At 39.4% G+C, this 27,307-nt stretch overlaps 1 protein-coding gene across 4 annotated transcripts in view; it reads right to left on the minus strand.

Moving 5' to 3' along the window:
* Window positions 1-27,307, minus strand: part of B3GALNT2 (beta-1,3-N-acetylgalactosaminyltransferase 2) — a 58,324-nt gene that overhangs the window by 3,678 nt on the left and 27,339 nt on the right. For 2 of the 4 annotated variants that reach the window (XM_027093975.1, XM_027093972.1), the window contains 8 exons: window positions 25,244-25,437; window positions 20,138-20,233; window positions 10,912-11,022; window positions 8,485-8,563; window positions 4,298-4,481; window positions 1,747-1,872; window positions 972-1,131; window positions 272-328 (listed from right to left, as the gene is read on the minus strand). In XM_027093975.1, coding sequence (XP_026949776.1) covers window positions 272-328; window positions 972-1,131; window positions 1,747-1,872; window positions 4,298-4,481; window positions 8,485-8,563; window positions 10,912-11,022; window positions 20,138-20,233; window positions 25,244-25,437 — 1,007 coding nt within the window. Of the gene's footprint in view, window positions 1-271; window positions 329-971; window positions 1,229-1,746; window positions 1,873-4,297; window positions 4,482-8,484; window positions 8,564-10,911; window positions 11,023-20,137; window positions 20,234-25,243; window positions 25,438-27,307 lie in introns of those variants that run through there. The other 2 variants (XM_027093973.1, XM_027093974.1) reach the window with 2 other exon arrangements.

Here is a 27,307-nt window from a genome sequence, read left to right on the forward strand (position 1 = left end):
CTCACTGCCAGAATCTGAAGTCAGCTGCTTCTATTGTGTTTTAAAGCTGCAAAGAATTTCTGATCAAACGTATAAAAACTCAATTCATTGTGAGTAGGAGAACTTCCATTCAAAACATTTCCTTTTGGTTTAGACTCAGACAAATACTGTGTGAGATCTAGGCACATTATTGTGAATTAGATCAAGAGCAGTTATGATGCCAGAAGACCTCCGTTCACTGCTCTGCCCAAGGTTTGATAGAGAGAGGCCAGCCCCACTCAGGCTTGCTTACCTGATATCTTTTAGGTCCTATGGCTGCCATCCAAATGCCCATGCTTACATCTTCACCCTACACAGGTCCCATGAAGTTTAAAATGTAAAAATTTAAATGCTATTTCGTCTGTAAAGACAATGCCACACCCATTCCCGTAAGTAATCTTTCTACTTCTTTGTTTTGTGATTATTCTAACATGCAATGCTGAGAATGTATTATAACACTGATACACGAAGTAAAAGCTACCTGCCATTAACATGAAGCACACACACCACAATGAAGTATGACTATACACACTAAGTAAGCAGCCAGCCCCTCTTCTCATGGACCTTAAACTTCCAGCACTGACGGTATGAAAGAGACACTGGATCTAAGAACCGGGCAGAGATTCATTGATTTGCCATCTCAGAATCAGCAGAAAAACAAGCTTAGTCTTAAGCTTGCTTAGTCTTCCTTCTTATGAATATAAACCTCTACATTCCTTTAGGGACTATACCTTTAAATATAGGCTGAAAACAACAGAAGGCTCAAAGATTTAGGAATAAAATTTAGATTTGAGGGATAGGAGTGTATCCCTAACCTTTGAGGGCTGACTCCTATCTAGAATGAATAACATGCCTTTCCCCAAGATCAGGTGGCTGTGCTTTTAATGACGGAATACTGAGTGGGATAAAACTTGTTTGGTCAGTGTACTCTTAGGTCAGAAATCCTTAATTACCTGGTAGGTCTTTAATCTCCCCGAGTTGCCAGCCAGCCAGTGGACGATGTCCCTGGAGATGACATACCCTGAGCCGCACGCAAAGGCGGGATAAGCGGGACTGGGGTACTCCAGTTCCTGCCACTTCCCGGTTCGGTCAACGGCCCAATTCAATCTGAAACTGACATGCAACATGAGTCGGCTTCTTTGTGTTGCTCTGACACGTATCCTACCACTAGTTAAGCTTGAGTCCTTAATTATCACTACAAAGGAATAAGCTGTAGAAGCAAGGAAAGAAGAATGAGAGATTATTGTTTTCGTCTAAGGACAGGAATTATTTATCTAGTGGTGTTTTATATAAAAGACATATGTTAAATTCTCTCCAAGTTGCATTTATGGAGTTTCTGAATCATCTTGTTTAGATATATTAAAATAAATGAAAAATAAATCACCAATCCCTATTGCATTCCTAAAGACACATAGAAAATGGTTTCAGAAATGTCACAAATTTATTGTAATGTACAGCAGCGTCTAATTTGAGTAGCACTTAATATGTAGGGCATGAGGATAAAAGCCACATCATTTTCCATCCTTCATTACATTAGCCTGAGGTTTTCCATTTAAGAGTTTTTTCCCCTTTAATTGTAGATTAATAAAATATAGTGACCCAGGGGCCTAAGAGGGAAATTTCCTATCTCAACCACATTTTTCTTATGATAAGTGACTTGTATATTTCATTCTAAATTAACATATGCTCATGAAATGAACGCCAATGGCCTAACAATGTTTAACTTACTTTCCCCACCAAAAATTAGGCCCATCCAGATTCTTAAGGGCGATTCTATTAAATACAGCTTCCAAGTCTATGTAACAGTCGTCATCCGTCTTTAGCAACAGATCAAAGCCGGTTGTTTCCACAGTCCTGTTGGCGAAAGGGGGGATATGAAAGTCAGGGCGTCCATACGAGGAAACAGAGCAACACCAATGTGGTGACACTGCTAACGTCTTAATGAAAACTGGCCCTGTACTGTCTGTATGCTTGGCCAGCTTTTATCCATCCAGTATCGGGAGCATCTGCTCTAGAGCATCGCCGCTGCCAGCTACAATCCTCACTTCGTATTAACAAAGGGGTATAACAGAGAGGTGCCACGCCAATTTTAAAAGGTATAAAGGAATAAGAAAGAATACAATGAAAAAAAGATCTGGCTTAAGTAGAATATATAATCAAACAAACGCTTCTCAGGCCTTGCCCAGGTCAGGCCAGCATACCTATTAATAAGCATCTGAACCTTGCCCCTTGTGTTCTTAATGAGAGGGCCACGCAGACGAGGGGATAGATGCCATACCTGGCCTCTCACACAGAACGCCGTCGTACAACAGAATGTGTTCCATGCTGCTACTGACAGTACACTCAGGTATTTTACAGTGTTTAAAAAGCTGAGTTATAACACTGAAGTACATTTTCCCTTGGAAACGATTTCCAGTAATTCAGCTATTACAAATGACCTTCTGGAAGGCACAAGAGGGTGATTTCATTTACCTAGACATTAAAAAAATATATAATGGCAACTAGAAAAAACATTGACTCTTTGATGTCACACTGCCAATCCCTGTACCTCTTTTACCCAGAGTCTTGCGAGGGAACCAGTCAGAAGACAGAAATTTGAATTAAAGAAATCTGGAGAAAGTTTCATTAGGCCACAGAATGGTGAATTTAACAATGGGTCCACAACAAAAAGCATAACCCTACGTTTCTAAAATTCATTTCTAGTTAATAGCATAGGCCACACATAATATTTGCTAATTAGAAATAAACTTTGGTGATAAAGGACACTGAGGTCACTGATGGATCACCTGAATAAAGATGAATGAAAAATAAAGATGTCATTTACGATGTGGAGGGTAGATGGGGGGATGGGCTACTAGGAAGCGGGTCCGGACGTACAGCCTGTCAGAAGGTCACCGCAGCGTTCCAGGTGCACATGATGGCCCAGAACAGACAGTGGCAGAGAGACTACGGAGAGAGGCCAAGATCACAGGGATACGCAAGTAGTAGAAGAGACAAAACTTAAACTGGAGGTAGTAATTAGACCAAATTGAACTTCCACAACTGGGAGTCAGCTCCCTATAGAAAGCCCTAGAACTCAGCAGTCCTGATCTCCCACTGCCTGGACCCCCATTCCCACTCCACCTCTTTACAGCCTCGCCCTTGCCTTGGCCAACCCGTAACAGGAATCCCATTGGGGACCTTGAGCTAAAAGGCGGCTCTTTCTCTTACTACAGCTGTCAAACTTAATCCTGGTATTCTAGGCATACCCACATTTCCAGCTCACATTTATATCTGACCTCTACCCACAAGATGACTCCAGAATTACACTGACTTGCCCCAGCTATGAAACTACCACCCATAAATTCAACTGTCTACCCCTCAGGACCAGGGAACTATATCCATAAAGGACTTGATGATTTCCCATTCTGCTCAGGGCAAAACAGAGAAGAAAAGAAGGGACAGACTCTGGGGCTCACCAAGCAACAAGTTCCCTGATAAAGTTTTAAAAAAGAAAAAGACAAAGACGTGAATATACTTTATGGGTTTGGTCTAGACAGAAAGAAAGAGAGAGAAGGTTTCAGTTCTACAGTCAGGGTAAACAGTATCAGGGGGCTCACAGCAAGTTATGGGACCCTAGAGTAACTTAATAATATTAACAACTACATGTATTCAATTAAGAAGAGTCACTGTTATAGCATATTATTATTGGTGGTGTTATTATAATAAAAGTAGGAGTTACAACCAAGATCCAAGAAGTACTGGAGGGTCTGGGAAGTTAACAATACGGTAGACTATAAGGGTTGCTGAATTTCGTCTTATTAAAGCTTCTGGAATTAGGGCAGATAGCTCTTAAATGGGTTGGAGGAGAGAACGGAAATATAATGTGGATGTTCAGCTGAATGGAATTCAGATCAGGAACCTGGGTGTAAATGGGGGATATAGGTGGGTGGGTATGAAAATGCCTGAAGATAGGCCATTTTCAAACTCACTGATTTTCACCTAATGTTGGCTCAAGACAACTATGCCAGTAGGAATGACTCAAAGTGAATCAACTTTTGCCTTGTTTGTTTTTGATACATTAATAGTGTTCACATTATGTATCAGCTCATCGAAATAGTAAAGCGGCAGCATTTTAGAAGATCAGTCCTCACAAAGAACCAGGATACAATAGATCACATCCCAGGTGCACAGTGCTCTTAGGTTTCTGTGTTTTTTAAAAAATCTCAGTGATTTGATAAATTGTTTCTACATCAAAAGAAAAATAAAACAATACCTACCCAACATTTTTATAACCTACCATTTATAGAAGTTCAATAATTTTGCAGGAACGTTTCGGTAAGTGTCAACAACATCCACAAACACAATATCATCATAGAGGCTGCTTTCCTCCTCCAGTAAGGCATCCTCCTCGTGGAGATTACTTATATGATCAAGAAGTCTTCGAGGGCGAGAATGAAGATTTTTTAAGAGAGCATCACCTTCTAAGAAGGAAAAGAGAGCTGAAGGAAAAGGCTATTACAAACTTAAGAGCCAGAACTTGTAACGTTATTGCATTAACCCTCCTCCCAAGGTAACCTAACAACACAGTTAGGAACTCTGAAGTAGGGAAATGTGAACGCCCACACATTGCTGGTGGGAGAATAAAGGGCTACACTCACTGTGGGGAGCAACTCAGCAATACCTAGTTAGGCTGAAGATGTGTGCACTGTTTGACTCGCCAAGTCCACTTGTAGATATATCCCCAGAGACACTATTTTACACACTCACAAGGGTATTTATGGCAGCATTGTGACAGTGAAAAAATGGAACCAGCCTAAATACCCACCAATAGGAGAATGGTTAAACTGTGGTATGTTCACATAATGGAATACAGCAGTTAAAAAAATTAACCTGCATAGCAGCACTATTTACAACAGCCAAGACGTGGAAACGACCTAAATGTCCATCAACAGATGAATGGATAAAGATGGGGGGGTGTATACACGTATACACACACACACACACAGGAATATTAGCCATAAAAAAGAATGAAATGCCATTTGCAGCAACATGGATGGAACTAGAGATTATCATATTAAGTAAATCAGAAAGAGACAAATATCATATGGTATCACTTATATGTGGAATCTAAAATATGACACAAATGAACTCATCTACAGAACGGAAACAGATTCACAGACACAGAACAAACAGACTTGTGGTTGCCAGGGCTGGCGGGGTGGGGAAGAGGGGATGGATTGAGAGTTTGGGATTAGCAGACGTGAACTATTATCTATAGGATGGATAAATAACAAGGTCCTACTGTAGCGCACAGGGAACTATATTCAGTATCCTGTGATGAACCATTATGGAAAGGAATGGGAAAAAGAATGTGTGTGTGTATATATATATATATAACTGAATTGGTTTGCTGTACAGCAGAAAGTAACAACATTGTAAATCAACTATACTTCAGTAAAATAAATTAAAAAAAAATTAACCTAATCTTGGATGTTGAGAGGAATGGCACTAAAAAATAATGCTGAGAAACAGTATCTTGCCAATTGATATATACAATGTGATACCACAGATATAAATTATAAAATACTTTAATCAAAACTGTATGTTATTAAAAGTTGTATACACATGCATGTAGTAGAAAATAGAAAAATAAGAATGGGAAGGGTACACATGAGTTTCAGGACAGTGGTCTCCTGTCCAAGGGGAAGGGAGAGGAACGGGGTAGGAAGTACTGGGAGAGAAGAGGCTTCAACTGTATCTATAATGCCTTATTTCTCTGAAAACAAAGAAAGGAAGCAAATGTGACAAAATACAAACATCTGTTAATTCTGAGCAACAAGTACATGGGTGTTTCTTATAGCACTATTTTTGGTTTATGATATTTTATAATAAAACTTATGACCAATGTGTTTAAAAGACATTTTAATTACCACCTTACAAGCTAATGGATCGTTTGTCACATCTGTGCAGGACTGTCCTCAAATAAGGCAGCAATCCTATCACTAGCGCAGGATTTTCTCAGCTGTCTCAAATTAGAAAATTTCTGAAAACTAAACAAGTGAGTGGCTGAGGGGTCGGGGAGAGAAACCGAGACGTAATCCAGCCCTCCGCTCTGTGACTGTGAACAACAAGACTGGGCATGGGGGCTGAGGGCCTGTGTCTGATTTCTACCTCTGCCACTGTTGGTGAGGTAATGGACAAGTCACACGTTTCTGGGCCTCAGCATTCTCATCTGTAAAAGGAGGAGCTGGACTACGTCTGTGGTTCTCAGGATTGCTTACCGAAATACAGATTCCTAGGCCCCAAGCCTAAAAATCCAGCAGGTCTTGGGTAGAGCCCAGGAATCTGTATTTCTAACCTGTGACTTCCTGTAACTTTGATGCAGGTGGACCACAAACAACCCTTTGAAAAACACAGGCCTAAATAACCTCGGGTCCCTTTCAACTTTTACACTCTCCTCTAACGTCCTTTCACTTTAACGATAAGGATAAATATACACGATTTAACACTTGAACGAAAGTGAAAGTGTTATAAAATTGCAGCAATAGGAAATGGATGATAACAAGATACGAGCAGAAATACAGGCTTTTTCATTAACAAATTGTACGTGTTGGTTTATTCTGCATATATCTGAAAAACACGAGTATAAAGTAATAGATCTGTGTGCGTGTTGGGTTTTTTTTGGCTGCGATGGGTCTTTGTTGCTGCACATGGACCTTCTCTAGTTGCGGCGAGCGGGGGCTACTCTTTGTTGCAGTGCGTGGGCTTCTCACTGTGGTGGCCTCTCTTGTTGCAGAGCACAGGCTCTAGGCACGTGGGCTTCAGTACCTGTGGTACGTGGGCTCAGTAGTTGTGGCTCATGGGCTGTAGAACGCAGGCTCACTAGTTGTGGCGCACGGGCTTAGTTGCTCTGCAGCATGTGGGATCTTCCCGGACCAGGACTCGAACCCATGTCCCCTCTGCTGGCAGGCGAATTCTTAACCACTGCACCACCAGGGAAGTCCCTCTGTGTGTGTTTTAAATCTGATCATCCGTCTAGGTGCCATTTACAAGAATCATGTGGTTTATGGCCTCTCAAACTTTGGAGGCATCAAACCCATCTAGGGAGCTTATTAAAATACAGGTATCTGAGCTCCAATCCTGAAGATTTTTAACTCTGTAGGCTTGAGGTAGGGCCCAGCCAGAGATGCTAATGCCCAACAAAATTTGAGAATTTGTGTACCATGTGACTCTTCTGAATAGCACGTAGATCCTCAGATTTTAAAAAACTGTAGTCAGATTTTCAGATATATCCAGTACAGGAGAAGAAAAATCTATTCATTTAATTCCTTTAGCCTAACACTTGAGTTATTTCTCTCGTTTGAAAGGAGTTTTCCTCACCCAGACCTTAATCCTTTAGCCTCAGTGAGAGAAAACTTAAGACAAACAGTTGTTTAGGGTACAGTAGTTGCTCCTTGTAGAACAGTTTAGTGCCAGAAGTCTCAAGGGCCCCTCAAGTTTTTAAAGGCTCTTGATGGTACATACATGAGTTAACTGGCGAAAGAAAGGAAGTCGCTAGACATGAAGTCAGATGGTGTGTAACATCTGTACCCGGCCCCCCAGTGTGAGCTGTTTTACGAAACTGGCCTGACCTCCCGATCTGAGTCCTCCCCAGGGCTAAGCCATTAGCCCCTGTGAGCTGAGTCCATACCTTCCCTAGCAGAGTGGTCTCACAGTTTTATGAAAAATCTCTGGACTAAAATTAAGGATCCATAAATTTTAAATCTCTATTTTTAATGGCAGGTTTGTGGGTAAAACCTGTACCTATTCCAGCCTACCCTTAGGGGTGATGTTAGAAATACTTCTATGAGGAAATACTGTATAAATAAAGATGCTAGAAATTGAAAAAAGCCACAGCCCATTCACATCTTCAGACTACCTGTAGTGGCCTCAAACAGAGGGTCTGCCCCATCCTCAACCCTGCACTATTAAAATAGGGAGACCCCTGAAGACCTGCCTCTCAGAATACGGCCTCTGCTTTCCCCAAGTCACTGTGTGCCTTCAGGGAAGCTGTGTCCTAATTCTTTTATAGGAATCCATGATCTGCAGAGCTTTGAGAAGCCAGATGGTGCACTACTAGGCACCTTTGTTCCGTAGGTGGTGATCAGGACACGTGACCAAGAGCAACCGCATCAACAGTAGCTTTTCTTAGAGATCACTGATCCAGGAATTCATTGATGTGGATGTTTTCAGGAGCGTCACTCAAGAAAACAAACAGCCACTTCTTTTTGGGGTGGTGGAGAGGGCTGGAGAGCTCTGAATACATTGAAAGCCATTGATCAAATACTTTAAAAGGGTAAAGTATATGGTATGTGAATTATGTAGCAATAGAGCTACTATTTTTAATGACCAAAAAAAAAGAAAAGATTACCTTTGATGTCAAAAGTATGAAGATGAGGTAGGCGAGATTCAGTATGTTTTTCAACTTTTAACCAGTTGACTTACCCTGAATAGTATAAATAAAGCCACCTGCAACTCCCTCCACACCTTCCATGAATTCATGAGGCAAGGCACCCTCCCCAGCCTGAAAGAAACCAGAATAGAAGTGCTTGGTGTTTTATTACTAAGAACACATTTCTTATATTTGAAAACTGATTTGGCACAATTCATAATGTGACGCCACAGCACATAAATCCATCTAAGATGCTGATGCACTAGACTTACGCTGTCAGGATGACATCAGCATTCTAGTTTTGTCGTCTAGTCCAAGATCAGGTACACACAGTAATCTACGGATTAGTGTTGAGAATTCCAGCCTACACAGAATCACGTATTCTTGAACTTGCTACCAACACTATTACCAAGACCAATTTTCTTTTACATCCGAACTCCACCACTTAAAAAAAATTATAACCACCTCTGATTTCGTGGAGATTGAAAATGCCCATGAGTTCAAATACACCCAAGCACATTTCAAAGTGACAGCTACCATGCAGAGACAAGCCCTCTAAGCACACAGTTCAGCCCGAGCCGTACTGATGACTGATGCTGAAGGTGCCCACTGCACCAACAGCCAACAACAGCCCCCTCTACCGCTAAGGTGTGGGGCATCTTTGGTTATTACGAGATTTACCTCTTTTACCTCACAGGTTACCCCAGGCCCTTACTCAAAGTGAGGGGCCTCACCTCTATGTGTTCCACCCCAACTTAACACCCTACCAGCGATCCAGCTGCTGCGGGCTGGATGGGATTGTCACAGCCACACCTCAGCATGTTTACAGCATTTCTTCTTGACGGGTGGTCAAGAGGGCTTACTGCCTGGGTAGTCCTCTTTGAACAGATCCTTCTAGCAGAGCTGTCCCTGTACAAAGCAATGTTTTAATAAGGCCAGTTGAGAGACAGTGTTCTGCAGTGGTTGTGGGAAAATTGCCATTCAATTCAGAATATGGTTTGTAGCTGAATGTGGAGGAAATCTCTAAAGGTGAGCGCTACAGATTCCAACCTTGTACGTCTACAAAAGATTGCACACTCTTCTTTTAATTGTACAATCTATACTGTTTTGGCTTGTTTACTTAACAGTACTTTATGTTTATTAACTTCTGTCTGAAAGGTCACAGCTTGGCTTTTATTTTGTCTTTAAACTTTTTCCGACATGATTACTTGCTGGCAAGGCAGCGAGACTTAGGAAAACTTCCAGCTCTACATGGGTTTCTTAGAATAGGCTACTAAGTTATCTGACTTTTTTTTAGGTTAGCTGAGTGTTTAAGCCATCACTGCCCTCCGCAACCATATTCACTCCCAGAGCAGATCACTTGAGTCTTTACATTTAAATCTAGCCCTCAATTCAGAAGTAAACTGATTTCCTTTTGTGCAACCAACTGAGCAGTATAGAATTCTGGCATGTTTTGGATATTTTTAAGTTTCATACACAGAAAAGGAGGCAAGATATTAAAGGCACTTGCTTTGAAAATAAGGAAAGAAAAAAAACTATAAATCCGTAAAACACTGTGTCTTAAATAAAGGACTTTTCATAACCAAGAATGAAATCTGATACATGGCCTACAAGGCTAAGGTTGTAATTACACATGAATTTGTGGGGTCTGTCTGTCTAGTGTCTTTTCCCTTCACTGGACTATAAATTCCACTGTGGGCCAGTAATGGGCCTGTTTTGCCCATGACTGTGCCTGGCTCACAGTGTGCAGTAGATGTTTTCTGAACGTGTAATAACAAACCACATGATTTTCATTTCAAATTCAGGTATTAATTTATGTGAATTAGGTTAATATTTAATGGAATGTACTAAGCTTGTGACCTTAAATGCCAGGTGCTTTCCTAATTAGATTAGAGCATCAAGGAGAACAATTCTGTCTGACATCAGCACATATACCACTTGTTTACTTAAAGTTCACCATTTTAAGTTTGCCTACACCTTCTTTTTCATCCTACACTTTGAGAAATTTATTGTCAAACTGTTTCAAATTTTTAAAAAATTTGGCAAATGAAAACAAAGTCACAAATCCCAACATAAACGAAAGTGAATACTCAACCTTACTTTCTAATACTTTTATCTATAGTATTGTAACTGACATCATACTATCAAGGTGAGATAGTGAATATTCTGAATACTATAGAGTAAGTGAACTTAAAAGAACATTAACAAAAACTATGAAGAAATAAAACATCGCACTCTGTACAATGCACTAGACTTAAGGCAAAACTATATATTTACTAAGGTTGAAGTTACAAAATCATACAACATTTGAGTTTTTCATCTTTACTATGTGGTGCCTCAACATTTTCTAGTGTATATGTTCTAAAATACATAAGATTCATTGTTCCATATGAGTTGATGTAAAAATAAACTTAAAAACACTTTTACATATTAAAAAATGCTAAGGTGTGCTAAACAACCTTTAAAAATGAATGACTTACTGTGATGACTCTGAGAACTCCTCCCCCGTCATTGACTGTCACTTTGTGGAGATTCCTTGACACAAGGCCCTGGAGGTCTTGGCTCTCCCACACGATTGTACCTTCAAAGCTCTTTTGTGGAAAGATGAACAGTGAGTCGGTTTCTTTATTGCTGTCATTTAGATTTTAAGTAAGTTTCTAGAGAAGAGTTTATTTTTTCTAAGACACATTGGTTAAAACTTTTACTGCGCGCTAAGATGCCAATGCTAACATTTTGGTGTATATCTTAGAGCACATCTAAAACAATAGTTACAAAGACCTTATAGACAGTTTTACATGCTGCTGTCATTTCCCATTGCATCAAAGGCATTTCCTTATGCGACTGCTGCTGTTACAACTGCTCTTTTTCAAGTACTTGTAGCCATACTGCTGAGTGAATGCATCCTGATTCACTCAGACATCTCCCTACCGTTGGACATCTGGATACTACCAAATAGCTACTAAAATAATGTGAGGCGTGTTTTGGTGTAAATGTTTATTTTTCCCCAATACTTTGTTTTTTATTTAAAATAAATTCCGAGAGGTGAAATTACTGGGACAGGAATAGAGATACTTTGGATTTTGGTACCCACTGCCAAACTGCTTTTCAAAAACAAATTCTACCTGTAGGGTCATTAGCAATTTATAAGAATACCAGTTGCATTGTCCTCTTCCCAGTATGGGATATTAGTAAAAGAAGTTAAGCTAATTTAGTAGATTTAAAGAAACGGTTCCTCATTTAATTGGTGTTTCTTTTGATTTCTAATGATGTTTATGAATTGTAGTCTCTTCTGGGAATTGCCTTGTCATGCTTCTTTGCCATTTAGCTACTGAGTTATATTTTTCTTATTAATCTGTGTAAGCTTTAATAAATTAATACTGTATATTTTATATACTAAGAATGTTCTTTCAGAATTATTTTATTTATTTTTAAACATCTTTATTGGAGTATAATTGCTTTACAATGGTGTGTTAGTTTCTGCTTTATAACAAAGTCAATTAGCTATACATATATATATGTATCACCCTATCTCCTCCCTCTTGCGTCTCCCTCCCACCCTCCCTATCCCACCCTCTAGGTGGACACAAAGCACCGAGCTGATCTCCCTGTGCTATGCGGCTGCTTCCCACGAGCTATCTATTTTACATTTGTTAGTATATATAAGTCCATGCCACTCTCTCACTTCGTCCCAGCTTACCCTTCCCCCTCCCTGTGTCCTCAAGTCCATTCTCTACGTCTGCATCTTTATTCCTGTCCTGCCCCTAGGTCCTTCAGAACTTTTTTTTTTTTTAGATTCTATATATATATATAGTTAGCATACAGTATTTGTTTTTCTCTTTCTGACTTACTTCACTCTGTATGACAGATTCTAGGTCCATCCACCTCACTAAAAATAACTCAATTTTGTTTCTTTTTATGGCTGAGTAATATTCCATTATATATATGTGCCACATCTTCTTTATCCATTCACAAATAAATGGAAAGATATTCCATGATCATAGATTGGAAGAATTAAAACTTGTTAAAATGTCCATATTACACAAAGCAATCTACAGATTCAGTGCAATCCCTATCAAAATACCAATGGCATTTCTTACAGAAATAGAACAAACAATCCTAAAATTTGTATAGAATCAAAGATCCCAAATAGCCAAAGCAACCTAGAGAGAGAAGAACAAAGTAGGAAGCATCATGCTTCCTGATTTCAAACTATATTACAAAGCTACAGTAATCAAAACAATATGGTGTTGGCAAAAAAACATACACATAGATCAGTGGAACAGAATAGAGCACCGACATAAACCCACGCATATGTGGTCAATTAATTCACAACAAAGGGGCCAAGAATATACAACAGGGAAAGGACAGTCTCTTCCACAAATGGTGTTGGGAAAACTGGACAGCCACGTGCTTAACATGAACGAAACTGGACCACTAACTTATGCCATACACAAAAATCAACTCAAATGTGTTAAAAAAACTTGAACATAAGACCTGACACCAGGAAACTCCTGTAAGAAAACATAAGCAGTAAGCTACTTGACATCCGTCTCGGGGTATGATTTTTTGGATTTGATACCAAAAGCAAAGGCAACAAAAATAAACAAGTAGTACTATAGCAAACTAAAAAGCTCTGCACAGCAGGGGAAACTATCAACAAAAGGAAAAGGCAACCTACTGAAAGGGAGAAAATATTTGCAAAATCATGTATCTGATAAAGAGTTAATATCCAAAATATATAAAGAACTCAAACAACTCAATAACAAAAAGCCAAAGAAGCCAGTTTTAAAAAATGGGCAGAGTATCTGAATAGACATTTCCCTAAAGAAGACATACGGGTGGTGAACAGGTACATGCAAAGATGCTCAACATCACTAATCATAAGGGAAATGCAAATCAAAACCACAATGAGATATCGCCTCATATATGTTAGAACAGCTAGTACTGAAAAAAAGAAATAACAAGTGTTGGCAAGGATGTGTAGAAAACGGAACCCTTGTGCACTGTTGATGAGAATGTAAACTGAGGCAGCCACTACAGAAAAACGTTTGGAGGTTCCTCAAAAAATTAAAAATAGAACTAGCATATGATCCAGCAATTCCACTTCTGGGTACTCATCCAAAGGAAATGAAAACACTAACTCGAAAAGATATATGCACCCCCATGCTCCCTGCAGCATTATTTACAATAGCCAAGACATGTAAGCAACCTAAGTGTTCGTCAGTGAATGAATGGATAAAGAAAATATGGCATCTATATACAATGGAATATTACTAGCCATTAAAAAGAATGAAATCTTGCCATTTGTGACAACACGAATGAACCCCAAGGGCATAACACTAAGTGAAATAAGTCAGACAGAAAAAGACAAATACCGTAAGGATCTCACTTATCTAAAATAAACAAAAAGAACTGAATTCATAGATACAGAGAACAGATGGGTGGTTGCTAGAGGTGGGTGGTGGGAGGTGGCTAAAACGAGTGAAGGTGATCGAAAGGTGCAAACTTCTGCTTACAAAAAAATAAGTCTTGGGGATGTAATGTACAGCCTGGTGACTATAGTTAATAATACTGTATTGTATATTTGAAAGTTGCTAAGAGTAGATTTTTCTTTTTTAATAAATTTATTTATTTATATATATATTTTTGGCTGCATTGGGTCTTCATTGCTGCACGTGGGCTTTCTCTAGTTGTGGCGAGCTGGGGCTACTCTTTGCGGTGCACAGGCTTCTCATTGCAGTGGCTTCTCTTGTTGCGGAGCATGGGCTCTAGGCGCGCGCACTTCAGTAGTTGTGGCACGTGGGCTTCAGTAGTTGTGGCATGTAGGATCAGTAGTTGTGGCTCGTGGGCTCAGCTGCTCCGCGGCATGTGGGATCTTCCCGGACCAGGGCTCGAACCCATGTCCCTGCACTGGCAGGCGGATTCTTAACCACTGCGCCATCAGGGAAGCCCCTAAGAGAGATCTTAAAAAGTTCTCATCATAAGAAAAATTTGTAACTATGTCTGGTGATGGATATTAACTAGACTTGTGTTGATCATTTTGCAACAAATACGTATACTGAATCATTTTATTGTATACCTGAAGCTAATATAATGTTGTATGTCAATTATATCTCAAATAAATAAATAAATAAATTTAAAGAAACTGCCCTCTGAGTTGAACTAATTAAATTCTTCAAGTAAAAGAAACAATAACTGGGAAGAGCTCTAAGGTTGAAGCTTAATTAGTAAAAATCAATACCTTAAAACACTATAGGAAAGCTGGTCTAAGAGAGAATTTTGGCAACAAGTAGCAATGTCTAAGGGGAGATAGAATAATTGGAAGATATAAAGCACTCTGGTCACATCCTACCTGAATGAGGCAGCTCTCAAAAACACCCACCACCTCCCATTGCTGTAATCAAATTCAATGCCCGAACCAAGTACAGTTCAGATTGTTTTTTAGGTGCCTTGTCATATCAGGAAGGAGGTTCCTAGCTGGTGGCCACAAGAATTCAAACCACTCTAATGAGCTAACACCCATCAAACATGAATCAATAGACATTCTGGTTTATACACTCCACAAGGTCAGCATTAGGACCCAAAAGCTAAGTCCTAGACCCTCGACTGTGTGAGGCTGCTTTGGGTTAATCATGTGTCTTTCTCCTGGCAACAACGACCTCTTCCCCTTGGGATACTTTACTTTCTTCTAAAACTTTAATAGTGACAAAGTTTGGAAGGACTGATACCAAATAAGTTTCAGAGAAAGAGATGATAGGACGTAGTGAGTGCTTGGATATGAGAATTGAGGATTAAAGCCCACGATTCTGGTTTGGGTGCCTGAGAAAAAGGAGATACTATGACCCAAGACTGAAAATACAGGAGGAGATGAGAATGGGTGGGCTGGAGATGCTATCACCATAGAACGCCCAGGGGACATCCCAAGTGGAGGAGTTCAGTAGGTGGCTGAAGTGTGTATGGAGTTCATAAGAAATCTGGGCTGCAGTAAACAGGTGGTAATAGATGAAACTGTCTAGGAAGAATGAGTAAAATAAACAGAAGGCTGGGTATCAGATCCTAATGATTAACGTTTAAGGGGAAAACGAAAGAGGAGATAATGAAGTTATGTACTGGGAAGAAGGACTGGGCCAGATTAAGCTGAACCAGAAGAATGCATATCATATAAGCTAAGAGAAAACCGCAGTCAACTAGGGTAAGGACTCCAGGTAAGTGTCCCCTGGAGGTGGCAGTTAGGTCACTGGGAATCTTTGCAATTATAGTTCCAAACGAACCATACCAAAGTAAAAGCTATAGTGACCTCAGAAAAGCTTCACCTTGAAACTACAAATCTGGCAAATATGATGACAAATCAAGTAATTCTCTGTCCAGTCCAGTCAACTGACCCTTGGCACCTGTACTCTGCCCGGCACCCAACTCCATTTTGTTTGACTGGGTTGTGATATAACATCAACAATGGTGACTAAACTGAGTAATTACCAGAAAAACTCATTGGCCCAAAAAGTGATCCTGCTTTTTTATTCACTCAACTGATAACCAGCTGTTTTTGTTATGAGAGGAGGGAGGGGTTCTACCTTCTCCACCTCCCCTGCAGCTGCTCCATGGCACAGTTAAATTTCTATTCCCCACTTCTCTCCCATGCCTACTTTCTACTCTCATACAGAGTAATCACAAAGCCAGGAATCTCTGCGTATGCGAAACAGCTTCTTTATGGCAACTCCCTGCTAAAATCATAAAACCAAAGGAAAAGGTAGGAAAGAACAGCACGGTGTAGGCTGGAAAAATGAGCTCTCATCAGTCCTCTCACCCATAACGTAAGTGAGCTATGTGCAACCTGTGCTGTCCACTCTTCTGTGTCCTATTTCTAACTCGTCATCCAAACCAACAGAGTAGCTTAAACATACACAGTACTTTTGTACCTGTAACTGTTAACGATTTCTTGTGGATTGGAGAAATGACTACCTCTAAAGAATTTCAACTTTCATAAAAAATAAGTATATAAGTACCCATGATACTAACAATACTGTCTCTAGTGACTCGCGTTGAATGAAAATAGTCTTTTTATTGAAATTAGTTTCAGGTTTCGGGTGCACTAAGAGAAATATGAAATTAGAGAAATAAATATTTTAAAAGAAACACACAGCAGTCTCCATTTAAATTTGTGACCCCCAGTGAGATTTATGCTTTAGTGAGTCACACGACGAAAACAGTGCAAGAGCCCTGCTTAGCTGACAAGCCATACTGCTGACGTTACTCTAGCCGACTGTGAAGTGTGGAAGGAATAAGATGATGAACAAATCAACCACTTCTCCCTCGCAACTGGGATCAACGATCTGTTCTTCGGGCATACTCTGCTGATGGTAGGCAGGCAGGCAAACCCATCCATCACTATCATGTTTTCTGTGCAAATAAGCCCAATTAGGCTTGAGGCAGCAAAAATGAGTATCTATATAAAATTAAACAGGTTTTCAACAAAAATAGGATTTTGTGTAAAAGGAAAGAATATGTTATCTTTAAAAGTTTTTTTTCTTTTAATAAAAGCTAATATATATTTATTTCAGAACATTTAGAAAATAGATACACAGAGAGAAGAAAATAAAAATCATCCATAATCCTACTCCCCCAGATGCGGACACTATTAAATAACTGCGTTTATAGAAGGAAAAAACGTTATTCAGATGTAATGAAAAACCAAAAGCTAGTTTAGCTTAAAGCATCAAGGGAAATAAAGATCACAAGGCTTTAGCCAGTAGAAGTCTTAATAACTGAAACGGCCACTACCTGACTTGGCTGAGTCCTTTCCGTCCTGAGTACCTACTGCCATATATACCATCCTGAACACTGGAAAGGAAGGCAGCTCCTTGCCCCAACCTAATTTTTATTCTGAAAAGCTTCAAACCTACAGAAGTTGAAATTACCACCCAAATCCCCTAGACTCACCAACTGTTAACATTTGGCAACATGTGCCTTTTTTTTTAACTTTTTGGCCGCGCCGCACAACAGGCGGGATCTTAAATCCCTGACCAGGGATCAAACCTGCACCCCCTGCAGTGGAAGCGTGGCGCCTTAACCACTGGAGCGCCAGGGAAGTCCTGGCCACATGTGCTTTATCTCTGTCTCTAGACACACGTTCTTTTCTGTTGTTCTTTGTTGTTCAATCACTTGAAAGTAAAATACATTTCACCTTGACTTCAGCATGTATTTCCTAAGGACATGGACATTCTAAGAGAAAGTAATGTTTTTTTGTGGACTCATCAAACACTGTAATTCTTTCTACAAGGCTGACCAAGATAATGGAGCAGGCGCCATGAGACTGTGATTAGCCTGAAGTTAGTATTACAGCTTATCTTCTTTCTCCTTGCCCCACACTGTGACTCCTTCCTCTTGGAGTTTCTCTACCTGCGCACCGCTGACATCTGGGGCCAGATAATTCTCTGCTGTGGGGACGTGTCCTGTATGATGTGGGATGTTCGAAACATCCCTGGCCTCTGCCCACAAGATGCCAGCGCTGCTCCACACGGGGTTGTCTCCAGACACTGCTAAGTGTCCCCTAGGGCCAAACGGCCCGGGGAAGAGACACCGCTTTTGAAGAACCACAAGTCCAGAGGAGGACCAGCAGTGAAGAAGCCAGCGCACATTTCTTTACCGAATGCTCACCATGTGGCGGCATGTTTTAAACGTTCTCCATCTAGGAAATCATTTATGCCCTAGCGTAACCCTCTGAATTGGGGGCCTCTGACAAAGGAGGGAAGAGACGCAGTGAGGCGAAGGAGCTTGCTCCAGGTCACAGAGCCACCGAGTGGCAGCGAGGGACTCAACCTCACCCACAGGCGGCTGCTCAGGCACCTGCACCCGAACGTGATGCCCACGCTGCCTTCCAGGCGTGGCAGCCTTTCCTTTCCTATTCGTGCCAACCCGCGTGAGCGGTCTGTGAAAATCAACCCTCCAGCAGGCTCCAGACCTTTCTGGAGAGCACCTAACGCGGCACTCGTGCTCCTGGTCCCCTCAGAGTCACACTCCTCTCCCCTGGGAATCACAGAGTCTGAGTGAGGTTCTGCCCATGCTGGTTCTGAGTAGAAAGGCAGGACTCTCACCGATGACTCTCTTCAACCCTAAAGGAGCGGACCAATCAGTGCAGGAAATCTGCTTACAGCTGTGCCTGGGACACAGCAAGCTAAGCAGAATATCAGTGCTGGCTCTTCTATCCTCACTTGGACATAAGCTGCTTTAAGGGCAGGGATCTTTGTACTACGTCTCAAATAGCCCCCGTGCTTGGCATATACTAAGTTCTCAATAAATATTTTCTGAGTCAATGAGTAAACAAACCAAAGAGAAGCTTCCTTCAAAAACTGAGATCCAACACTTGGCCAATACTACTTAGTTGAGCCACTACTTTTAATTAAGAGTAAGAGATACCTTTGATGGTACATACTTCATTTAACAAGGAAGAAAGTTCATATATGAAATTTTAAAAGGTCATACATATAGGTAAATAGGCATTCTCATATAATGTTGATGATTATTCAAATTGATACAAACTGCTAAACTGTCCTCCAGAAAGAAATTATCTGCCTCAAAAATGTGCAGAAATTTGAACCAACAATTCATCCTAAGAAAATAACCAGTTATGTACACAAAACAGAGTGTAAGGATGGTCACTACAGTCTTTTTTATAACACTGAGAAACTGGAAAATTTTTTCCAGTATGTTTTGGTTTTGCTTTTCTGTAAAATGCTTTTAAACAGAGGTACCCATAGGTGAAACAAAGGAGCTCCCTTTAACAGTCACAGAATTAACATGCAAAGTTTAACTACCTGTACTCAACTCCAAAGATACACAGCACCTTATAAAATGTGTGACTTTGCTGTTGCATAAATGTGAACAGCAACCCACACGCCTGGTGGTAGAAAGATGTTTCCTGGTTAGCCAGCAGGGCTGGTCAATCATCCAGCTTCCACATCTTAATTCAGCGTTCATGTCACCGGGGGAACTTGTCAACTAGAGCTCATCTAAAGTGACCGCCAGAGATGACCGGGAAACTGACCCCTACACTGTGGTTCCAAAGCATGCTGTTCAGAAATGTACTCAGACAAGACTGCAATAGCCTGGAAAGGCTGAGGCTGACGGATGAACAATGTGTTCATGTCCAGCTGTGTAATACACAGTGTAATACAAACACATTTGGGCTTAACTCCAGGGCTGATGAGGGCACCTGGCAGCTGAGGTGGTCCCTACCTAAGAGTTATGTTTTCAAACATCTTCCACTACTTGGAGAAGTTTTATTCATCTTGGAAATGTGACAGATCTCTTTGCCATTATCCTGTTTGCACTTCCCTCCACCCCCCTATTCTTTAGATAAGCAAACTATTTGATTTACTCAAATGGTACCTGTGCCTGGTCTTTCTATCAACCACACCTATTACTATCCTTTGTCACTAGAGCACTCATGCAGTCCTCTACTCCACTAAACAAACCATGGTAACATGCAACGCTTTTCAAAGTGAGGTTTGGAACCTTTGGGGTACGATGTAGCTCTCTGGAGGGAGGAATGCAGAGTGCTACAGCTCAGTACATCCCCGCTGGTAGCCTCATCCACCACTCTGGAGAGCTGTCCTGGCAGGAGAATATGCAGTGTCTGCCTCTGGAAGCACATCCTCAGGCCGACAGCAGCCTGCACTGGGACCAGAGTCTCTTTACTACAGCCTGTACCTCTGGTAAGATGAACTGCTCCACAGGCTTGTACCACAGCTTGTTCACCTGCACCCCACAGCTCGGAGGACTGAAGCGAGCAATGAAGAGGGCCTCCTACAGATCGGGGGGAAAAAGACAAGAAGAAATACCCTATGTCAGACACGGCACATGCAGCAAGTTTTCAAGTTACATGTTGGTCAGCTAAATTCTCAGTGGCCCCGACCACAGTCACTAACATTGTTCTACTGCGGTTCAGGCATCATTCGGGTTTTCTAGTGCAATCATGGTTATTAAATAAAGCTACTGAAGATAATCAAAGTTGTCATGAAGTTCTAAAACACTAAATATAATCCAGATAACCTTAAAAAAAAAAAAGACACCTTGAAATGAGGAGCATTAGGGGAAGTGTAAGGTGTTAAATTAAGCCGACTTATTAGGCTTAGCCGCAAAGTGTTAAGAATAAACTGAAAGATCACAGATTTCTACATAGAACAAAGGTACTCAGGAATCCCCCTTCAAAAAGAACCTTTAGAAGAACAAACAAAAACAAAAAAGGGAACATAAAAGAGAACTGATCCTCATTATGTCTATTGTTTGCTTTGGGCCCTTACTTCTTGTTTTGGGCAAGAACACTTCCCTGTTCTCACACCTATTCTAGACACCGATTTGCCACAGGGGACGCTGCTGTTAAAGCCACCAAGACCATGCAGAAGTTCAGAATGAAGGGGGTTAATGAGTTAGCGTAGTTCTTCCATTAACATCAGCTCTTGGCAACGGCTAGGGTAATATTTTTTTACATCGTGACTCCCTGTGAACCCATTATGATCCACCTGGGATTAGGCCTTCCTTGAGGACAAAGATTAACCTCTCCTTGGGTAAAAACATGGCAACTAAAAGTGAAATCAACATGACCAAAATACTGTACATCTGAACCAAACAACTTGAGTGACAACTCAAACATTATGAATAGTTTAAGAAAAGACTATATCTACTAAGAAAATTAAGTATCAAAAAACATTCAAGATTGATCCTAATTTCTAGATAAGGTTGACAGTGGAATTCAGAGTACTGCTATTCCAGTTACTTATTTGAGCTTCGATATCAATGAAACCTTTAACCACAATAATATATGAACTCCTATACTTGAGTAACATGACAAAGCTTTTCTCACTGGAATCATAATGGCTGGAATCATCACTAAGATGTGTTCCCTCTCTTATATTTATATTTACGTCATTAAGCACATTTACAAACTACATAAATTCTTTAGAGGACAAAGGACTAGGATAAACTGCAAACAAGAAATTTAACCTTTATTTGTGTGTTTATCGCTGACTGTAACATTGTACCCTGTTAGTAACAACCAACATTAACAATAATACAGGGGGACTTCCCTGTGGTCCAGTGGTTAAGAATCCAACTTGTAATGCAGGGGACGCTGGTTCAATCTCTGGACGGGGAACTAAGATCCCATATGCCACGGGGCAACTAAGTCCGTGTGGCGCAACTACTGAGCCCGTGCGCCACAAGTAGACAGGCTGTGCACCACAACTACAGAGCCCATGTGCCCTGGAGCCTGTTCACAACTACAGAGCCCACACATCCTGGAGCCCGCACACTGCAACTACTGAGCCCACAGGCTCTGGAACCAGCATGCCACAACAAAGAGCCCGCATGCCGCAACTAAGACCCCGTGTGCCACAACTAAGACCCGACACAGCCAAGAAATAAATATAAAAACATTTTAAAAGACGCCTAAAAAAAATGAACAGAGTTCTGCTTCCAGTGATATCAAGACCAATTCTCCTATAGATAACAATTATGAACAGTAGACAAAACATTTAAAAAAAAGAAAGAGCTGAAGGCACTGGGATGCACACAAAGCCGGCAGAAACTGGAGGAAAAGCAATACCAAGGAGATGAGAAAGACACTGGGTGTGCTTCCCCCACTTTTTGTTTTTTAATGGCTCTTTGTCTGAGGCATACCTCAGGGGGTACCTAAATTCTGAAATAAAAACTGCAGTCTTTCTGTTTGCAAAGCAGAAGGCAGGGTGGAGACAAACACATCAGCTAACAAGTGAGGAAGAAAACCCCAGAAAGGAAAGGGTCACAGACAGAATCCTCAGTTCTTCACATAAATTCTGTCCTAATCTGTGGCTGACTCACGAAGTACATACTCAAAACAGAATCCAAGCAGCCCATCTAAGTCCAAAAGAATAGACTAGAGATTTCAGCTGCTGCTCACTACAAGGAAGACAGCGTTTAGAGTCTGTGCCCAGCTAATTTAACTGACTGCTAAAAGAAACAAACAAAAAATCAATACTCCTCAAAGAATATAATAGGATCCAGAGATCCTATAATGAATTATTCGCAATATCTAGGATATAATCCAAAGTTACTCGATGTAAGATAAAACAGGAAAATGTTACCATGTGCAAGAGAAACAATGATAATCAATGAAGACAGGCCAAGATGACTCCAATTTAGAATAGCAGACACAGGATTTTAAAACTCTTATTACAAGTAAGGTCAAGCCCACAGAGAAAATATGCTCAAAATGAATTTAGAAAAATAGTAAATTTTAGAGAAATATAAATTACAAAAGAGAATTAAATGGAAATTCTAGAACTAGAGAGTACAATATCTAAAAACAAAATTCACTGGCTAGGCTTAACAGATTTGATATGACAGAAGAGTCAATAAATTTGAATACTGATTAACAGAAATTATCAAATTTGAAAAGAGAGAAAAACTGAAAAAAAGAAAGAACAGTTTTGTGATCTGCAGGACAGTACCAAAAGGTCTAACATACATGTGGCTGGAATCCCAGAATGAGTAGAGAGAAATGGGGCTGGGAAAAAATTTTTGAAGAAATAAGAGCTGAAAGTTTCCCAAATTTGGTAAAAGACATAAATTTATGGATTGAAAAACTTGGCAAACCTTGAGCAGAACAAAGAAAAACCACACCAAGGTACAACACAGCCAAACTGCTTAAAACCAAATACATATAAAGAGAAAAATCTTAAAATTAGCCAGGAAAAAAACAAAACCCATATTACATACATCATACACGGGAACAACATAAGGAAGGTTGACTTCTCACCAGAAAAAATGGAGGCCAGAAAACACTGGAATGACATCTTCAAAATATTGAAAAGAAAAAAAAGTCAACCCAGAATTTCAATAGTCAGAAAATATCCCACAAAAATAAAGGAGGGGAAGAATAAATGCAAATTAAAAACATTTTCAGAAAAATGAAAACTAAGCAAAATCATCACCAGTCAACCTGTACTACAAAAATTGGTAAAGGATTTGATTTGGGCCAAAGGAGACATTCAGGAGGAATGAAGAGCACCAGAAATGGTAAGTAAGTGGGCAAATATAAAAGGCTTTTTCCTCTAAATTACTTTAATACAGTTAGCTGTTTAAAGCAAAAATTGTAACACTGTGTTGTGGGATTTATAGCACATATAGATATAAGGCATATGACAACTAGAGCAAAGACAGGGGATGGTAAATGGAATTATATTATGGCAAGGTTCTTATATTTTACATGAAGGGGTACAACGTTAACTTAAAGAAGACTGAAAAGTTCAGGATATATATTGTAATTCTTATGTCAACCAAGCTCCCACAAAGTAATAGTACAAAGAGCTGTAGCTAAAAGAACAACAGAAAAGTTAAAATGGAATTGTAAAAAATACTCTATTAACCCGAAAGCAGGCAGGAAACAGAGGAAAAGAGAAACAAATAAAAAAAAGTAGAACAGAAAACAAATAGCAAAATGAAAAACTGAAATCCAACCACTTTAATAAATGCATTAAATATAAATGGAATAACCCTCCATGTAAAAAGCAGAGACTCCCAGACTGGATAAAAAGGAAGACCCAACTACATGCCATGCACAAGAAATACAATTTCCAGCAATATATAAAGAATAATATGTTGTGATCAAGAGGAATAGGAAATTGATTTAACACTGCAAAGTTAATAAATGTAATTCATCACAGTAACAGAATAAAGGAGGAAAAACCCTGGAAACATTCCAGATGCCCATCAACAGAACACATAAACATCATATATTGTTGGAATACAACTTCGCAATTAAAAGAAGGAAAAGGAAAAATTCACTGATACAATGACATGGATGAGTTTCAAAACCATTATGTTGGGTGAAAGAAGCCTTACACAGGAGAGTGCTTAGTATATGATTCTATTTATACATAAAATCCTACAACAGGCAAAACTAGTCCATGTTAAAAAAAAAAAAAATAGAACAGTGGTTGCCTCTAGGTAGTGGGGTTGGGTAATGGGAGTTTGGATTACACAGGTTTACACAGTTTAAACAACCGAATGCACCTTATACTCTAAATTTTTTTAAACCATAAACAAATATTAAAGTCTAGTTAATTATATGCACACTAAAATGTTTAGGGTTGAAGGGTACTGATGCCTGTAAGTTAATCTAAAATACATTTTAAAAAAAAGATAGATCAATGAATGACTATAGACGTCATAAAGCAAATACAGCAAAATATTGTAGAATTTAGGTGGTGGATATACGGGTGCTCATTGTATAATTCTTTCAAGATTTCTGCAGTTTAAAACCCAGGGACAGATCTTTTCAAATACAATTCCTTGCTACACTCCTTCAGATACACTCTGTGAACAAATTAGGTTTTCTCAAATATCAGAAACAGTAACCCTAGCTGTTTTAAACTTTTATTCCCTCTACACCCTTATTACAAAAAAGATTTAAAGCAGCTGTTAGCCTGTATTATGGTGATAGACTTTTAGGGTTGGAAGAAAGAGGCAATAAGACTTGCTTATACCTGTAAGTCCCAAACTTTAAATATTCGTTATCAACTTTTGAAATTCCTTAGGATTTAGGGGATTTTAGGTTGGAAATTTCTAATCTGGTCCAACTCCTCCTTTCCTAGGTATAACACATTTATTCATTAGAATTCTCTCCTCAAACTAGCACTGTAATACATTACACTATAATGTGTCTAATCAGTAAGGGAAGAAAGGTGGAAGTCTCCCAACCTACTCATTGCCATGAGGAAAAGCTGATGATTTTGAAAGAGAAAAAGTGGGGAAAAGCATGTACGAAGCAGTGCATACCTCCTGTTCTGCTTGATAAAGCTTGACGGTGATGTTCCTCTGGAAACCCACATCACTGGCATCATAAAACACCCCGAGGCTGGTAATAACGATTGGATAGAGAACTCGGAAGCTCACGCTGACAACTCGGTCCTCAGAGAGCCCTGATGAAGTGTCTTCCAAAAGACTGAACGCCTCAATTTCCTGATTCAAAACTAAGGAATTAATGAGAAAAGGAGTTTTACATAATCAAACGAAAACAAACTTTTATTTTACTAATATGAAGTGGGCTTGATAGCAAAATCTAGATAATTATACATTATATAATTCTTTCACAAATGGCAATAAATTTTTAAAGTGCTTCAGAAATATGGCTGCTTCCAGAAAAAAAAAAACCTCATTTTGAAATTTAAGAATGAAGTTTTCAACCACATCTAAGTAAAATATTTAAGAACTACTTTAATAAACTTTTTTTATACACGTGTGCGTCTGTATGTATAAACGCTACAGGGGAATATTAAATTTAAAGGCATCTATTAGGAAAGGTTGGATAAATGGGGATAATAAAAACAGTACTAATTGCAGTCATAAATAATGAGTAAATTTAGTCTTGCTCTGCAAATTCCAAAAATCCCACGTCTTGTTGAGCAATTTTTGTGATGTCGGGCAATTATCACAGTACGAAAGTAACTGAAATCACTTCAACTAACAAGACAAGCACATCAAACACAGTAAGCATTTCTGACCACCTACTATGTGCCACCTCCCATCATATTTAATCTTTACAACTACTCTATGTGGTTGTGACATTATCTCCAGTTTACAGATTAAGAAAATGAGGCCCAGAGATACATCTGATTAAGGTCACAGAAAGTGGCAGAGCCAGGAATCAAACCCAGATTTATTGACTTCTAATTCAGTGCTTTTTCTATCTCCCCAGAGCTGTCTAATCAAAGCCAAAAACAGTCCTTTTTGGAAAATTTTCTCAATTACCATAAATGAATCAGGATAGATTACATGAAGCAGCTAATATGGCTGAGAATATCAGTGTCACCTTGAGAAATAACATAAAAACTTATTTTAAAAGATTATTTTATCAAAGTTCTTTGTATTTTTTTAGAGCTGTGGTTTTCCAACTTTACAGATCACACAACCCAGTTAAAAACATTTGTACACATATTAATGTCATATTTATGTAAAAAATATACACATATTAATGTCAGTTAATATATTCAATATTAATAAAGATTACATTTAATTTTCAGATAAAAATAAATCCTGTTTTCTTCCCATACTCCAGCAGATCATTTGGATCCCTACTTTAGAGTTCCTAGAACGCTATTTTACACTTAGTAGATGCTCAATAAAATGTGACTAAATGGAATTGATGGCTCCTTCCCAATTACACACATGAGCAGGAGGGAAAAAAGGAGGATACAGATTTTGTCATGGGCTGGGGCAAGCACTGGCCGGAGAGTCTAGACTCCAAATATACTGGATAATAACAAAAGTTTTTCTCTTTAATATACTCAGTAAATAGCATATCCAAAGTGAAGCATGTCCATTAAAGGCAGTAGGTTAAGCACATTATAACACAACTATTTTCTACCTAAAACAAATGCTCCTTGAACTTCAAGCTACCTGGACACAAGATAGCCTGCTGCTTTGATAATGCTATTAATCAAACTTCTATACATCCAAGAGTATCATGATGATTAATGTTCACGGCGACCTTAAGGTATTTAAATAAATCTAAATGCCATTTAAATTATCAAAGAGATAAAATTAGGTTCAATGGTAATTTAGTTATATCTATTTTTAAAAATTGGTAACCTAGGTATTATATATATGAAAATTTTCTATTAGTGAAAAACTCCACTCTTTTACCATTAATGAATAATAGCACTTACAATAGTAAAAGTCTGGTTAATCTAAAGGTAAGGTTTCTTAAAATTTGGTTTGGCTTGGTTTTGGATTTCAAACATAATTTGTTCTAGGCTACTCTTACATCATCAGTGATACAATATTTTATTAGGTTCATGGTCCCTTTGGGACCCCAGTGAAAGCTAAAGCACCCTCTCCCCA

Source organism: Aethalodelphis obliquidens, unplaced genomic scaffold (genome assembly GCF_003676395.1).
Source record: "Aethalodelphis obliquidens isolate GAN/ISIS:26980383/991018 unplaced genomic scaffold, ASM367639v1 scaffold87, whole genome shotgun sequence".
Lineage (NCBI taxonomy): Eukaryota > Metazoa > Chordata > Mammalia > Artiodactyla > Delphinidae > Aethalodelphis > Aethalodelphis obliquidens.